Source organism: Orbicella faveolata, unplaced genomic scaffold (genome assembly GCF_042242905.1).
Source record: "Orbicella faveolata isolate gen_17 unplaced genomic scaffold, um_ofav_v1 contig_24, whole genome shotgun sequence".
Lineage (NCBI taxonomy): Eukaryota > Metazoa > Cnidaria > Anthozoa > Scleractinia > Merulinidae > Orbicella > Orbicella faveolata.
In genome coordinates this window covers 25112803-25130279 of record NW_028301552.1, presented here as the reverse complement: position 1 = coordinate 25130279, position 17477 = coordinate 25112803, and the positions used below count along the sequence as shown (strand labels likewise).

Genomic DNA, 17477 nt, shown 5'->3' with positions numbered 1-17477 from the left:
CTTGCAGGAATGGACACTGAGACACAATCCTTTCTCTCATGTCTGCTTTGTATGACCTGGTAAATGACAAACGAAGCAGGTTTTGGCATGCTTTCCCACGATCGTGTTGCTTTCTTCAAACTCCCTTTTTTCAATAGGTCAGCTGATGTTTTAACTGTACCTGGATCATGTGAAGATCCTAGGTAAGCTGAAGCTAACTTGAGCTTGTCGATTGACTTGGTTCAGGTTTTGAGTCGCCATTTAGGGGTGTTTGAAAGTGTTGTGTTGCTGGAAGTAAATTTGCACTGAAGTTGAAACCAGCTCTGGTAGCAAGCTTGTAGATATATTGTTAAAGGACTGTGTTGTTGCTGCAGGAAATGCTTGTCTTAAATTTTGAACTGGTGGGAAAATTTCACGTGGTGGTAAATTTGGGTCTTTCAATTTGTTTATCTCTGCCTGAAGAATGGGTCTCATAGCCATCATAAGTTTTTGTTGTGAAGGAAAAAAGCGTATATATTTTTTTTTCTGAATGTACTTCAAGGACTGGTGGGTCAAGAAGCCCCTAACGTCAAATTCTTTGGCTAACCTTTCCAAGTTCAAACCAATGGAAATACTCCTTAGCCACTGAAAGACTTCAGAACACATTTTGGATAACTAGTCAAGTGATGGACTAAGAACATTCTGAAACCTATAAAATCCTGAAATATGTTAACATGAGTAAACAAGCCAATCGGAATTTACTGTAGGCTGTCTTGTTTGGATGCACTGCACAGGCTTCTAAAGGAAATTACTAGTCCTCCCCTCCCTACCTCAAAAAAAAAAGTAAAATGGTCTGCCCTTAAATGGGAAACAAGTGGATCACGGACAGTCGCTAGCGTTGCACTGGTGAAATCAGAGAAACTACCATCTTACAAAATATAGGATTTCTCTTGTCCAAGAATGTGTGATAAAATGTTTTCAACTGTGAGTTTGATAATATTATCAACCCTACAGCAGTCGCCATGATTTATTGTAGTAATTGACCTCTTGTTGGACACATTCCAGCTGGGTTTTGGAAATAGCACATTATTCCAGTAAATAATCTGATTTACAGACAAACTTCAAGTCTTCTGGTGAGTTGGTTTTGCGTAACAAGTTCTATTGGTTTCAAAGAGCAATACAGTTTAGGTAATTGACCGCAAGAATTTACTGATATACTTTCTATCAACTTGAATTATTTCCTAGTGCAATAACATCATCAGTGGCCACCTGGTCTGAAGGAGGTGGAATCATTATTCTTTGCAAGTACCATATTTACTGAGCTTCAGAAGATGAACACGAAGTTCAACAGATTTTGCAAGAAGTAATAACATTTTATCCTGTCCTAACAGATACATGTCAAGCTGGAGGCTGGAAACATGATTCAATTAACGTCATTTTACAGGGTTCTTATATTTGGCTGATAGATAAAGCTGTATAAATACACATGGACAACAAAACGTCTGTAATTCAAAGTACAAAATTTATCCAGAATGTCTAAAAATATTGTTGGAATTTCTCTCTGATTAATTTTGTTTGCACGCTAAAAAATCGCATGTTCTGTTTGATTTTCAGCTAGTTCTTGATGGCAATTCAAGAAAGCTTTGATTTGCCAAAAGCAAAACTTGCAGGTCTTGAAATGTTGCAAATAGGGAGGCTTGAGCAAAATATGTACTCCGCCTTTTGTCCAACATATCTCTTAAGACTGGCTCTGTCAAGTGTCCATGATGGAATCCACAGTTGTCCATGATAACTGTCTCCTCATGCTAGAATAACTGAGTGGTCTGCCTTGGTCACATTTATTGTTTCCTTGAAGAAAAACAGCTGTTCAACTTTGTTTGAAGCACCCTCTTTAACATTTACATAGTCTATTCCCTGCATCCAGTGTGAAAGGTTGATGGTAAAATTAGCATGCCAGTTCTCTGAGCAGTGCATTTCCAAAATGAGGATTCAATGTAGTTTTCACTACACTACTTTCAGCAAAGAAATGGATTGTTGTTGGCGGCAAGTCACTTACTTGATCTAGGAAAAAGTCAGTGTGTTCAACATTTATTGGCATTTTTGCTTTTAATGGTACCTGTTAAATCTTTTTCTTTGTTATGACAAGGTCTTCCCTTATACTTTTGGAATTGCTGACTTTGATGATAGGTCAACTGGACGAACAATCCCGTCCAAGAAAAGTCTTTGTTACAGCGCTGAACTTGTAATGCTGGGTTTGCAGAGTTTTTCATTTTCTACAATTCCACTACATCTCCCCCAAGTTTTGATCGTGGTTGCATTTCTCTCATTTTGGGCATAGACCAGTTGTTGAGATCATAGTCCCTCAAAACGTTTCACACAAAGCGTTGACTACTTTTTACTTCATTTGCTGTGGGCTTGTGTCGTCGTGGTGAAGGTCTAAAACAAGCTCTTGTAACAGTTGGGAAAGTCGGCGGCCATTATCATATATGCCCCCCTCTCAATTCAGTCTCAACTGAATGCTTTGGGCAAAAGCCATTGTGGAGAAGTCTTGAAGATTACCAAAACCATTTGAAATGTTGAAAAGTCGAAAGAAGTTTCTAAAAATAGGATCGAAACAAACCAATCAAAAAGTGACCAAGTTTCCTGAGAGGTCTGCAACCCTACAGAACTTTGTTAGGTTTCAAATTATTTTTGGTAAACCATTGTATGCATTCCTGGGCTTAATTGGTATGAAAAAAGTAGCCATCTGTTGTTCTCAATTAACGCTCTGATTGGTTAACTTTGTTCCAACTGGTCCAGTTCAAGTGGTCACTCTGTAATATCGTATTAACTGATTGAAGTTTCTATTTTTTATCAGCGTGGCCTAGGGTAAGGGCGTTTCTTAAAATGAGTAGTACATTTTTTGTTGTCTATTTCGGGCGGAAGTGGAAAGAAAACCTAAGAGGTGGTTTTTGAGCTTCTTGAGTTGTAATGTTATGGCAAAATGGTCATAAAGAGGTGATGAAATGTAAAATGGAATAACAAAATTAGTCATTGTGGAAAGTTTGGTTTGAGATTTATTTTTTGTGTGTGTGTATGTAAATGGTTATTAAAGTGTTTTATTTGAGCCAGACTAAAGGTTTTAGTTTGAAGTACAGCGATGTTCCTTGTGATGTCACATGCTTTGTTGGTTTGTGATCAAGAAAGACTGTATTTGCAGGGTATGAAAAGCGAGGGTACAAACAAGAGAACAATAAATGCCAGTGTTTTTTATTATTACTTTTTTTTATTTTTTATTTTTTTTATTAATACCACCAAAGAACACTACTTGCAATGCCATATTTATATTACCTACATTAAGATACTTGAGTGGAATACTCTACACATTACATTACTTGCATTACAGTACTTACACCAATCTGTAACACACACACAGACTGGCATACCCATATAATACATTCTTTTCCTTTTGAGGCCTTACACTTTGTTTCAAAGTGAAAAGTAACTTTTTTGCATATTAGTTCAGATAATTATCCAAGGAAATTGAGAGATGTTATTTTTTCTCTTGTTGTTTTCTCCACACCTTAAAGAGGAAGAATATATCAGGGATTGTTTTAATGTATAAAAGCTCCCCGCTTTACATTAAATTCCTCTAAATATCTCTTTTGAAGAGCATGGCATCTTTCCACTTCTAAGCAGGTCAGAAAGTTCTGTATACAAAGAGCTTGTGAGGGGAAAATGTGCATTGATGTGGACCAGTGGATGTACGTGATATCTACAGATAAGAAGAAAGTGGTGGGACAAGATATTTGAAGTGTTATCAACAAACCCTATGCGGGATTGAAAAGAGAAAACATCATTTGGAAAACAGGGCTTGTTGCTCACTCACTGTCTAATTCCATTCCAAAACACTTGAGCAAAAGTACATTCCCAAAACATAAGTAATATAGTTTCCAGGCGACAGCAACTGAATAGGTTATCAGATGTGATACCAATTTTGAATAAATAGCTGTTTGTAGCTATTCTTCTTTGAAAGAATTTAAACTGGAAGGTTCGTAATTTGGATTCATGTGTACACAAGAAAGCCAAACTGTATGAGCTATACCAATCTATGTGGTCCATGGATTGAGAATTGTAGTCTAAGAGCCATTTGCTTTGACTTTTATGTGGAATGGAAGCAATTTGCGTGATAAGTAAATTATAGACTAACTTGCAAAACTCTAGAAGCCAACCGGTTGTTTAAATCTTCTGCACTGTTTGTCTCTTCCTGAGTGCGAGCACAAATTGATTTCATTTTGGAGACTGCACTTACAACGCTTTGGTACTGGAGGAAATAATATTAGTTTTGACAGAATATTTTTCTTTAAAGCATCAAAAGGTAAGAAATGAAAATTTTCACCAAGTACATGGTTTCCAAAACGAATTCCCACCTTATACCAGTTTTTATAGTAAATGGGCTATAATCAATTTGTGCGAAAGAGTTATACCATACTGGGATATTAGAGAAATCAGAGGGCTTTCTTTAAATTAAGACACAACCAAATTTCAATCAGTTGTTTGGTAAAGGGTCATCTATTTCCAGTGAGGCAGAATTGTTGACATTTAGGTTACCAGTGATAAGTAAATTAGCACTATACTTTGCGTGAAAAAAGTCCAGAAAAAGTTTCCATTTCCCTTTGTTACTTGAGTGTAGGTACTTTTGAATCCATTTTGCTTTCAGGGCACGGTTAAAAATTTGAATGGCCAACATTTTAAGTCCACCAGTTGTGGAATCATGGATCATTTGTACTCTTAATTTGGTCGTGTTTGCCATCTCATAAAAATTAGTACAGGAGATTGTTTGTTTGTTTCAGATGTCCACTCAATGTAGGGAACAGAGACATAATATAAACTTAAAGCAAGCTAGTAGGCTCTTAACAACCACAATTTTCCAGAGAAGTGTTAATCTTCTAAACTGCCAATTTTTAATCGTTTTAGAAATGGTCTCTCTCTTTGATGATAGATAACCAGACCCCTAGAGCTTTAACTTTGTGGGAAGGCCACGAGATGTTTTAGTAGGGTCCTATTTTCCTTCTTTGAAAACGTAAGGCACCAATCCAAAGTGCTTCTGTCTTGTCATAATTAATTCTAAGGCAGGAAATGGCTGCAAAGGAATCTAGCAAATTGAACAGTGTTTCCGCCAGACCGCGCCATTGCAGGAATCCCACATTGGAATCAGAGATGGCCACCAGAAAAACGAAAAAAGGGCCAATTTGGCCCTTTCTTTTTACAAGGCTGCAGGCTTAACACAGACATAGTATTTTAAAAGCCATCCCAGGGCTCGAAATTGCAACCATATCAGTCACCAATGCAACTAACCTTTCATCCTTGGCGACCAAAAATTCTGGTTTAGTCTCCATAATGGCGACTACATTTCTCTGTGTTGACGATCAACAACGGTTATTTTGTCACCCATAATGTCCTTCTAGAAAATCATATTGAAAACTTTCAACATTCAACATTCAACATTCTAAAACATTCAACATAAGAAAAGAATCCAATCCGTCCTTTTGCTTTGCTGTGCTATTTGCTGTATTGATTCTCTCACATCGGAAAACTTCCAAATGGCTAACCGTGTTAAGAAACGCCCTATAATGCATGGCAAACCTTTGATCATTGACGTCATGTACGCCTAAGGATTGTTCTCTCGTGATGCACAGATCCTTCATACTAGTAAAAGAAACTTTATCAAGTAGAAACACTTTAAAAAGCACTTACTATTAAATTTTATCGTAAATCCTAATAAGCTGCTTTATTTTTCTTGGTACCCTGATGCATTTTTTCCTTCTGTAGCTTTCAATTTATTGGCCCCTTTCTTAAAAAATTGGCCCCTAAAAAAGATCTCCAGGGGCCAATTTGGCCCTCGAGTAAAATTTTCTGGCTGAAACACTGTTGAAGGATTACTGCGTCAATTTCTCTGAACCACCTAGGATTATGTGGTATCATCTGCATATTGACTTATTTTGAATTCCTAGTCTAAAACACAAATCCCCTTAATTTGATCACAATTTGTAATAGCATTACCTGGTATTTCCACACAAAATAAAGAGATAAGGGGAAAGAGGGCATCCTTGCCTAATGCCTCTATCAAGCTGGAAGAGTTCTGAAGACCACCGGTTATTTTTTATGCTGCTGCTTATGTCTGTTTATAAGAACTTAATCCATGTAATTACGGAGTCTCCAAAATGATAGTTTTTCTCTAAAATTTCCATTCCAAGATATCAAATGCCTTTTCAAAGTCGATAAATAGTAACATACCCGGAATGTTCTGCTGTTCTGCATACACTATTTAGTAGCCTGGCGTTTTCACCAATCGATCTGCCTTTTAGAAAACCTGTTTGATCACTGTTCATTATGTCAGACAACCTTTTTCATTCTCATCGTGACAGTTTTTCCTGCAATTTTGTTATGACGGATCAAGAAGCTTATAGGCCTCCAGGTTTTGTGGGATTGTGCAATTATTGCATAATCCCATATAGTCAGCAACTCTCGTGAGGGTTTGAGGACTGACAGATCTTTGTGAACATGAGTAGTCTGAGACCTTGGCGAGATCCGGCAATCTTGCCAGCCAAACAATCGCCGAGATCTTGATTCTCATCGAGATATCAAATCTTGGAGGTCAAAAAACTCACGATGAACTGGAAGTTTCCTTGGCAATCTTGCCAAGGTATCAAAATGTGAACACTCAGATCCAGATGTCAAAAATTCATTGAGAGAAATAGACTACCAGACAAAACAAACACACTGAAATAAGACTTCGCTATGTCAAAAACAACCAGATTTATTGACAGATAAGACCATCACATACAGTTCAGAAAAGCATATCAGTATCAGACACTTTCACCTTCACTTCACATTTAGCTACATTTTATGAGGAAATATCATCGTTAGTGAAACTAGGAATACAGGAGAACTAACCTTTATCCTCGGGTCGTCACGTCCTTTACCTTGAGCAAACAAGAATAATTAACCTGATGTATTAAATCTGTCAGCCGCAAAGAATCGAAGGAAATTCGTTTGGCTTGGCTACAACTTCAACTCAGAGCAAATGTCAGGAAAAGGTTTATCTTCATCAACTGCTCAAGTTTTGCACTTTGCTAAAAATTGTTCCGTGTACACAGTCTTCAGTCGTTACGTCGCTTCAACATGGTCTTGAAAAAAACTTGCACACGATGTCCACGAATCCTCTTGTGATAACTCACGTTACTTTACCATAATTCTTTTTCTTGAACAAAGCAGCTCTTTCCATGGTAACTAAGTCCTTTGTACTTTGAAAAACATCTAACGAACTCTGAAGCAAGCTCTCCTCTCGTGGGAGTGGGATGGTGTGTACTTTACCCCACGTGACTTAAGACATCCAATCACAGTGCTTAGTTAGGAATCTTGGTGGGACGTATTCCTGCGACAAGTTTGTCTGTCACTAAGTTGCACAAGCAGCTCAAGGAAAAGAGTGAAGAAAACGAAAAAACAAATCCTACCTTTTGACAAAGCCAAATTTGAAAAGTGGTTTTTTTGAGACAATTGAACCGTCATCCCCAAGTGAATTGAAATGGTCATTGAGTAACTCAAAGGTAAGCCTGCTCATAATGGCTTAAAAGACACCAGACTTTCAAGACAATCAACAAAACTCTTATCTTAAAAAGCACGCCCTCTCTTCATCGCCATAAGAAAGCAGATCACTCCATTCAACTTTGATAAATAAAAATTTGGTAAATAAAGCCGATCCACATCGGAACGTCTTTACTTCGTTTTTGGGCTTCCCGCGTTTAAAATCGTACTGAAAAATAGACGGCTGATGGTCAACCACAAAGCAGTTTATTTTAACGCAGAAAATTACTCATTCCCTCTGGGAATAATCTTGGGTTATAACTATTCTCGACAATCTCGCCACTAGGCGAGATGTTAGCAGTTTTGCCTACATCTCTGCAAGATTCTCGTTCTTTCTAAATCTCGGCGAGATGTAGGCAATCTCGGTAAGGTGTTTGTGTCTTTCAAAATCTTGGCAAAATCTCAACGAGATCTTTCCGAGATTTAGAAAGACTCAAACATCGAGGCGAGGTCTGGGCAATCTCGGCGAGATTTTGCCAATCTCGGTAAGATGTAGAAAATCTCGCCACAATCTTGCCGAGATTCAGAAACTTGCAAACATCATGGCGAGATCTGGGTGAGATCTCGTTAATCTCAGCGAGATCTCAGTAAAAATTTGGCACAGGCTGGTATTGGTGGCAGTGTTGATGAGGACTAATCATGGTTTGGACATTGTAAGCGATTTCCCAGGTCATTTTGGTTGTCTAGTCTGCAAATTATTGGAGGTTGAGTATACAATAAAAAAGCTGTATTGTCGAGTTTCAAAATTTATGGGCAGATTGAAAGGCAGAAAATATTGCAGAATTTCAAGTGTTTTCCCATGCTTTCATCAAAATTGTCCTGTTTTTGAAAATAAGTACTTTCCAAACCAAAATTAGTGTTCTGTTCCATTGAAAACTTCTGAAACGCATTAATTTTAAACCAGCTTCTGAAATGCTACTAATGGAGGTCGGCAGGGTTATCAGCATGTTGTTAAATCTTTTTTCTCTCTAGACCATGGGAGCTCATTGCGAAGAGGATGTCGGGATAACTCGAATGAGAGGAGATGAGGGACTGATGTGAAGACTGGTGTTGGCTTGTTTAACTCTGAGAACTTATTGACAAGATAACTGGACATCCAGAGACAGCAAAAAACGGAAATTAGTTTCGATATCATTGTACTTAACAGTTTGTTAGCTATCAGATCAAGCCCCTTAGAAGGTGTACTTAAAATAAAGTTAACAAACAACCTTACAGTCTGTATTTCTCATTCCTCGATCAGTCGTCTCTTCCTCTTCTATGACTCCCTGTAGACCATTCATTTTTACGTGGAAAATGACAAAGTCATTATTCCGAGTATAGTTAGGATCACAAATCTCACTCCTTCGCTCCTAACTTTTTTTTAAATATTTTTTAACATCTTATTGTTACTTAGAGCACGATTACAAGAGCGAACAAACAATTGCAAAGTTAATTACACTAAAGCTTACGCTACCCACTGACACTAATTACAAATTTGCATTACATTCACAATCAGCTAGATCTAATTAAGGGCGTGGTTAATAATATAAACCCGTATAATAATTTGTACAGATACTTATATATCTGTATATACAACTGCATAATTATATAGCTATTAATATCCGATACTCAGTTTTTGAGAAAAGAAAAGTTACAACATGTTTTGCCATTTTTTTGTAATGAATAGATTCTTTTGTGTTCTTTTCTGCAATTTAAAATTCTAGTTTTCGAGTTTCGGTTGTTTTGGCCTTCAGTAAGGATAAAGACGGCTTGATAGTTTTACAATGGCATAAATAAATGGTATTTTTCCCAAGAATGATTATGTGATTTAACAAGCAATTCCCTGGGTTGTTATCAGAAATACCAAAAACATTGTTCCTCATCAAGGTTATCAATTTTCATATTGTAAGTGTTTGTGACCCTTCATACGAAAACATGTCTTATCCACAAAAGCGTTTTCCAGGGGGTTTGAGGTCCCTCTGAAACCCCGTGGAAACGCTTTGAAACCCTTTTGAAACCCTTTTGAAACACTTTGAAACCCTTTTGAAACGCTTTGGAACCCTTTGGAAACCCTTTGGAAACCCTTTGGAAACGCTTTGAAACCCCTCTGAACCCTTTTGAAACCCTGAAGTAACAGAAAGCCAAAAGTTTTTATTGTTGGTACAGCTGATTAGAAGATGCTCAAGAGTTTCTTTGTGATCTCCACAAAAAGTGCACATCGGAGAAAGAACTAAATTCATTTTATATAAGATTCTATTAGTGTAGAAAATATGATCTAGGATTTTGTTTTGAAAGGCTCTCGTTCTGGTGTCAAGAGTGACTCGACCCAGTAATTGATAAATATTTTTCCAGTCTATAATACCAGAAATATTATATAAGGACTAATTAAACTTAGATTGGGTAGTCAGAGGAATCTAGATTTGTTTGACCAGGGTGGAATAGATGGAATTTGAAGTCTTTCTAGTTATATCTTGAACACCATTGTCTGAAACAGTTTTGTCAATTTGGTTGTTATTATTCTTTCCATCTTTAAGGGGCAGTTTCCAGTTAGGCGGAATGGCAGGAAAAATGCCTTGTAGGAGGTGGTAATCTGACAAGGAGAGATTTTTCTCTCTGGAAACATCCCAGCTTTTTAACTTACAGTCGTTTGGGAGGATATCTCCAAGTTTCACCAAACCTGCTTCTTTTATTCTCTCATTGTATATAAACACATGGATAAGGGGGGTTCTGGGGTTGGGGCTAGTTTTGCGTAACTTTTGAGTCTCGCCTCGCGGCTCGCCTCAAAAATAAACCTAGACTTGCCTCGGCCCCAGAACCCCCTTACCCGTGTGTGTTATAGCGCAACAATCGGCCCTGTCTGCCCCGAAATAGAAGACATCGAAAGTGGCCCTAGATTTATTTTTTAATTGAATAAGAAGTTTGTCTTAGTATAAAGCAACCATGGCTGCGTCAAGGTTTTCTTCAGATGTGCTTGAGATGTTTTACGGTCCTATCTCGCAAGAAGAGAACGCGAGGCTTCAGCCCCCATTAAGGCCCAGCAGGGATTTTGATTTTCGGTTGGTAAGAAACAACTTTATTGAATGGCTTCGCATATGGAGAAAGACAGTTCCTGTGGCATATATATTTAAAACAAATCTTCTTAAATTCGCACAAAAAACGAAAGAAAAACTCAAAGAAGTGGTAAAATACAAAATTCAAAACCTAAGCAGCGTAAAAACGCAGTTTGCGCTTAACGTTAGGTTTTCGATAACTAGAGATGGCCAAAAACAAGAAATGGAACATTAGTTTAGACAGACAGAGCCCGCCATTCTTAACAAAAACAATGCTGCAACAGTAAGCGGAGTATTTCAGCAATTCATTGACGAAGTAAAAGGCGAAATAGAAGCTTGGTCTCAAAGACGCTCAGGCTGGGTGGTAGAAGGCGTTTTGGATGCCTTCATTAATCTCGTCCGATACCAACCTTTCCGCGGAAGCAGTTATATAATCTTGCCTGAAACTCTGAAAAACAAAAAAGCGATTATTAAGGTTCAAAACCGAGACAACCAGTGTTTGAGATGGGCGCTGTGTGTGGCGTTATTTCCAGTGGCAGATGGTAAAAGGTGACAAGAACGTCAAGCTACCCCACAGAAGACAGGCTGAATTTTACAGGAATAGACTTCCCAACGCCCGTATCACAGATAAATAAACTAGACAAGGAAAACCTGTACCTGGCTATAAGCGGTTTTTGGCTGGGAAGAAGAACAAGTGGTGCCGTACTGTGTCAGCGAAAAAGACAGAAGCATTCCGAGAATCAACTTAATGCTGATCCAGAACGGAGAAAGAACGTACTTCACATACATGAAAAGGTGGAATGCGTTGAGGTACGACCAAAACAGACACAACGAGAGAGCAAGCACTTCTGCGATCGCACGGATACCAAAGAAAGGAGCTGCTGGAAAGGCACAAGACGGAATGCATTGGCCACCTGAAATGTCCTACGAGGACGGAGACGCCTAAAGAGGGTGAAAACAAGGTTAGATTTAAGGACCACCACAAGCAGATGAAAGCGCCGTTCGTGGTGTACGCCGCTTTGAGTCTTTGATAAGGAAGATCCACGGCTGCGCCCAAAAAGGTCAGGCAACAATAAAAACCAAAGTCCACGAGCCTTGCGGATTTTCATACATAATCCTGAAACGCGACGGACAGACGCACGGACCGTACCTGTATCGTGGAGAAGACACAGTCTACAGGTTTCTGATGAGCATTCAGTACCATGAAAAGTTTATGAGGGCCGAGCTAGCCGACAAAAAGCCGATCGTAATGACAAAAGAGGACTGGATAAAGTTCAACACCGCGACGGAATGTCACATCTGCGATGAAAGCCTGGTAAAGGCAGGCTTCGGAGACGCATTTGACGCGTACGACCCCAACACAGGCGAGTATTGCGGCCAAAGCCACAAAAGGTGTTATTGCAACGCGATGAGGGAGTTTGTTGGGCCAAGAAGAGAGAGAAAGCCCAAAGGCCCAGAGCGAAGCCTGCATATTTTGCAGAAAGCCACTAATGGTAAACAACTAGAGAGACGCGGTGAAAGACCACTGCCACATAACAGGAAAATCCCGGGGGGGGGCTGCACACAATGATTGCAACTTGAAGCTACGCATAAAGCCCAAAACGACACCGATACCAGTGATCTTTCACAGCTTGAAGGGATATGGCGGCCACTTGCTGATGCAGGCGATGTCGCGCGTGACTGGGCAGATAAACTGCATCCTGGACAACATGGAGAAATACGTCGCCTTTTCGGTTCATCGACAGCCTAAACTTTATGATGAGCAGTCTCGACGTGCTGGTAACGGGGAGCGCGCCGGAAGACATGAAAATAATGAAAAGGATATGCCAAGACGATGAAAAGAGGAAGCCGATCCTAAAGAAAGAAATCTATCCGTATGAGTACATGGACGGGTTCGAAAGGTTCGCCGAGACGGCGTTACCACCTCAAGAAGAGTATGACCACACGCAAAAGTTCTGGACCGAGTTTGGGTGCAAGACCCTTGGCGACTATCACAACCTGTACATGCAGACCGACGTCGTACTGTTGGCAGACGTATTCAAAAACTTCCGAAAAGTCTGCATGGGAAAGTACGGGCTAGACGCAGCGCATTACCACACAGCACCAGGACTGAGCTGGGACGTGCTGCTGAAAAAGACAGGCGTCAAGCTGGCGCTTTTTACAGACCTAAACATGCATTTGTTTATCGCAAAAGGCATGCGGGACGGCATCTCGATGGCGAGCAAGCGGTACGCGAAGACCAACAACCCGCGGGCCACCGACGACGACCCAACCAAGCCAAACAAATACATCACATACTTGGACACGAACAATTTGTACGGCTGGGCCATGAGCCTGCCGCTGCCAAAAGGAGGATTCAAGTGGAAGAGAGTGATGCCCACCGAAGAGCTGAAAGAAAACTCCCGGATAGGCTGGATCTTAGAGGTGGATTTGGAGTACCCGGAGGAGCTCCACAAATCCCACAACAGCTACCCGCTCGCGCCAGAGAAAAAGGCGATCGGGGTGGAGCAATGTCGGGATACCAAAAAAGAATGATGGAAGATCTGGGGTTCGACTTTCTGAAAAGCGAGAAACTGGGTCTTACGCTGGAGGACAAAAGCAAGTACATCGTCCATTACAGGAACCTGCAGCTATACTTGAAACAAGGCATGCGTCTGAAAAAGGTCCATTGGGTACTCGAGTTTGACCAGGAGCGGTGGATGGAGCCCTACATCCGGGTGAACACAGAGTTCAGGAAAGAGGCCAAGAGCGATTTCAAGACCAACTTCTACAAGTTGATGAACAACTCGGTGTTCGGCAAAACTATGGAAAACTTGAGAAACCGTGTTGACGTGAAAATCGTCCGAAGCTGGGAGACCAACAAGATCCGCCGCCTGGTGGCCAGCCCCTCGTATGCAAGCCACGAGATATTCGGAAACGACATGGGAGACATCCACATGTATAAAACGCAACTGTACGTGTACAAGCCGATCTACACCGGCATGACGATCTTAGAGAACAGCAAGATCCTGATGTATGACTTCTTTTACAATCAGATGAAAGCTCGGTATGGGGAGAAATGCGAGCTGATCTACACAGACACGGACAGCCTGCTAATGGAGATCGAGACGGACGACATATACAGAGACATGTCGGAAGACATTGGGCAAAATGAAAGACGAGTGTGCGGGGAGGGTGATTGCTGAAGCAGTGGCGATATGGCCGAAAATGTTCTCGATAGTAGAAGAAAAAGAAAACATCAAAAAAGCGAAAGGAGTAAAAAAATTGTGGTAAAAAAAGAGATCCAGTATGAGCAGTACAAAGAGGCGCTGTTTGAGAGAAAGCAGTTCTGTCACGGTATGAACATCTTGTGAAGCGAGCGCCACGAGATATATGGAATGCGCGTAGAGAAGGTATCGCTGTCGGCGTTCGACACAAAGTAGTGGATAGCAGATCCAATAACGGTTTTGTGGTTTTCCATTTCTTTGGTCACACTTCCCATGAACTCACGCCCAGGGTCGACCTGCAGCAGCTGAGGCCACATCAAAGGGCTGCACTTGTTAATCGACTGAAAAGCTTTCGCAACCTCCGCAGAGTCATTGGAGGTCAGAGGCTCAGCCTCTTTGTAATGGCTGGCGACGTTTCTAAACTTTGCGGCCTCGAGGGAGCTTGTCATGAGGCAGATAAAGAAGGTCTGTCTGGTGGACCGCGTTAGGCAACGATACGTCGAATTTGGGTCGTGGAATATATTGCGGCGCGGGAAGATAGATCTGCCAAAGGGCTTGTTTGACGAGCCACTGCTTGGTGGTTTCTTCAGGGACTTTCGCAGCGTCCACTAACTTTTTGATGGCAGCGATGCCTCTCCAGTAGCCCTGAGGGCTGTAGTAGACTTTGGAAAGCTTAGCGTCCATTCATTTATTACACCTTCATGTTCGAAGAAAACGGAAAGCCACATAGCCGAGAGCGAGCGCGCTGCCACCCACAAAAAGAAGCTCATAAAAGGTCATCAAACCTGTATGAACCATGTAAAAGTCAGCAAAGCGAGGCTCTTCGATTGTGATCTGCTTGTCTGGGTGGGCCTGGTTATAGAGTTTGAACGCGTAATTGGTGTTCGTGAAGTTCTGCTTCGCCTGTTCTTTGATTTCTCTGTTGGTTTCGATCCAATCAAGAAGCTTGATGCAGTCGAGCGTGTATTTGGCCATAGCGGTTTGATAAGCTTCAAGGGCTTTGTCGTGTTGCGTTTTCTCCGCCAACGCGGCCTTCCCGTTGTCTCCAGAAAGATATTTGGCAAGATAGTTGCCGCCGGAAAAAGCCGCGGTGTTAAGAATCGTGCCCCCAATCATCATCACAATGCTCGCCATTATATGTGTAAATTTTTTTTCAATGATAGTATGACGGTGGGGGTTCGTCTGGAGGAGGCATAGGGCATTTGTCCGGTAATGGAAAGTGTTCAGTATCGAGATCCTCAAAATCAGAGTCTTCGTAATTGGAATCATCGATAACATCCAACCAAATAAAATTTAAGGCCTCAGCGGAATAATAAGATATTGTGTCTACAAAATGTAACACAGCAACAGTTGAGAGGGCTTTGAGGTAGAAATAAGAACGTGCCATTGGTATTATGACAACATTCTTTTTTCTAAACGGAAGTTGGAAGAATTGTTTGGTCTTCAAGGTATTTTTTTGAGTGCGATGCTACCTGCCAGGACGGCTGTGAATTTTGCATAGTTCATGGCGCTGCTGCTGGGGTCAGAGGTAAAGTTCTCTTTCACCACTTTTTTCGTAATCCAGCCGATGGCGGCGGTTAAGCCGGTGAGAACGGCTGCATCCATGATCGTATTAACGAGCTTGTTGTCTGACATTGTATAATGTGCGTCTTTTTGATTTTCAAATATCAATCCACATGCCGGAGCTGTCTTCTTTGGACCGGTCGAGGCACCTGCGTATCAACAGGCGCTTGCATCTCGGCAGCTGGTTGAGGCATAGCAGGCTGTCGATTGAAAACCTTTTTTATATCTTTGCGTTTGTAGTAAATTCCAATGACGGAAACCACGATGCTGATTATACCGATCCACTGAGTTGTGTTGATAATGTTTTTCATGTCTTCCTTAGGCGTCTCAACAACGTCTTCCTTGGGTGCCTCAGCAACGTTTTTCGTGTCTTCCTTGGGCATCTCATGAACGCTTTGCTGGTTTTTGCTGGGACAAACGAGGCCCGCGTCTCCTGGAGAAACGATGCCGCAGCTACGGTGGCGTCTGTGGCTTTTTTTGTGTTTCGCGCGACTGTTTTGTTCTCTCAGCAACAGCTTTGCCCACAGCCACCTTCGGGATTTTCGCAGGCTGTGTGGTTGGTATTTTTGAAGTTACCTACTCCCGTTTGTCGACTTGAGTGGTTTCTCAATCTGCCATTATTTTTAGTCAACAAAAATATTTAATTGAGCAATGTCTGGGCAATGCTTACTAATTATTCAGCAATGCTTACCAATTATTCAGCAGTTTGCTCGACAACTGTAGAGCCCGGTGCCTCGTGTGCTGGACTGAAATCAATATGTTTCGTTGTCATAAGTGCCGTGTTGACTACCATAAGCAGCAGCCCACATTTCAAAGCAAGACTTCCAACAAGTGTGGACAACTCTTTGGTGATAAAGTAATCTTTTTTGAGATCATTCTGCAGAGCTTCAACGTCTAATCGGCAAAAACATACCAATCCCCTTGGTGTAAATCGAGACTAGGCTATCGACAAAGGTTTCACTGGTCTTGGTGCCCACATAAGTGTTGTACCTTTTGTAGTACTTTTCACCATCTTTAGGTTCCAATCGCTTTACCTGATCTTGTGTCAGCTGCACTCCGATGGCTTCCTTTGATTTACCTGTAGAAACCAGAATCGCTAACTGTTCACCGAGGGCCGGTATGTCCGGCTGAGCAGCGTTGCCACCACCCGAGGGCTCGGTTTCGAGCATCTGAGCGACTTCCATAACTTTCATTTTGCCATCTGTAATGGCCGCTATTTATTTGTCGTTTTTTCTTTTTTAATTCAAAAATTTAATCTCGTACAGGTGGCGAAGAGAGAAAACAAGGTGAGAGAACTTTCTCTCTTTCAGCCTTGCAATCAGCTGCTTGAGGTCATCCTGCGAAAGATCTCCCGCATATTCTTCAAAAATCGCCTTTATAGTCTTGGCCGAAGGGGTGTAGAACAGCACGATAGCCGCCACATTTTCACGGAACGGTTTTGCGATGCTGGAGAGCTGCTGGGTCAGCACCCGCACGCTGATGTTCACGTGGCGGGCAGAAAAGCTGAGTGTAACGAGCTCGCCGGTGCGCCCTTTCAAATCTTTGGAGGCCGTGCAGTCATCAAGGACAATCAGCGTGTTGGCACCTTCAAAAACGAAACTCACCATTTTCAGCCAAAGTTCCACTTTGTGCTGCTTGCAGATGACCACAAAAAGCCGCGGATCTCTTTCAGCAAAGTAAAAAAGTGTCTTGTTATGGGCGAACGTCATGCAGATGAGCACGATGAAATCGAATTTGTCGCGAAAAGGGCACAGAGCTAGTTCACGAGAGACTGCGTTTTGCCTGAGTTGGTAGGGCTCACGATGAGCGCGTTAAAGGGGATGTTGCCGGGGTCCATTTTATATTTCAGATTTTTGTCCAATCAGTGCAGTACAGATTTAAGCTGTCTTCCCATGATGTTAAACTGAGAGTCGGCGATCAAGAAAATATGGCAATTCACAACGCCCCAGCCGGTGGTCTTCCGCTCGATTTCTAGCTGGACTCTGTCGGTGGTGTTCACAAGCCGCGTGCCGCTGCCGTGCATCATTTGGTAGGCCATGGAGCGCAGGTCGATCAGCAGCCCGAACCGGTCACCAGTGTAGAACTTTTCCAGCTT

The 17477-nt window shown here is 41.5% G+C and overlaps 1 protein-coding gene and 1 pseudogene across 4 annotated transcripts in view; both read left to right on the top strand.

Moving 5' to 3' along the window:
- The window catches only part of LOC110051717 (COP9 signalosome complex subunit 3-like), a 226401-nt gene extending 217605 nt beyond the window's left edge, over positions 1-8796 (top strand). For 3 of the 4 annotated variants that reach the window (XM_089292882.1, XM_089292883.1, XM_089292880.1), the window contains one exon: positions 8557-8796. In XM_089292882.1, coding sequence (XP_089149008.1) covers positions 8557-8625 — 69 coding nt within the window. In that variant the 3' untranslated portion in view covers positions 8626-8796. Of the gene's footprint in view, positions 1-1203; positions 7425-8556 lie in introns of those variants that run through there. The other variant, XM_089292881.1, reaches the window with a different exon arrangement.
- Positions 8797-10836: 2040 nt separating this feature from the next.
- LOC149111021 (uncharacterized) lies at positions 10837-13199 on the top strand (annotated as a pseudogene).
- The last annotated feature ends 4278 nt before the right edge of the window (positions 13200-17477 follow it).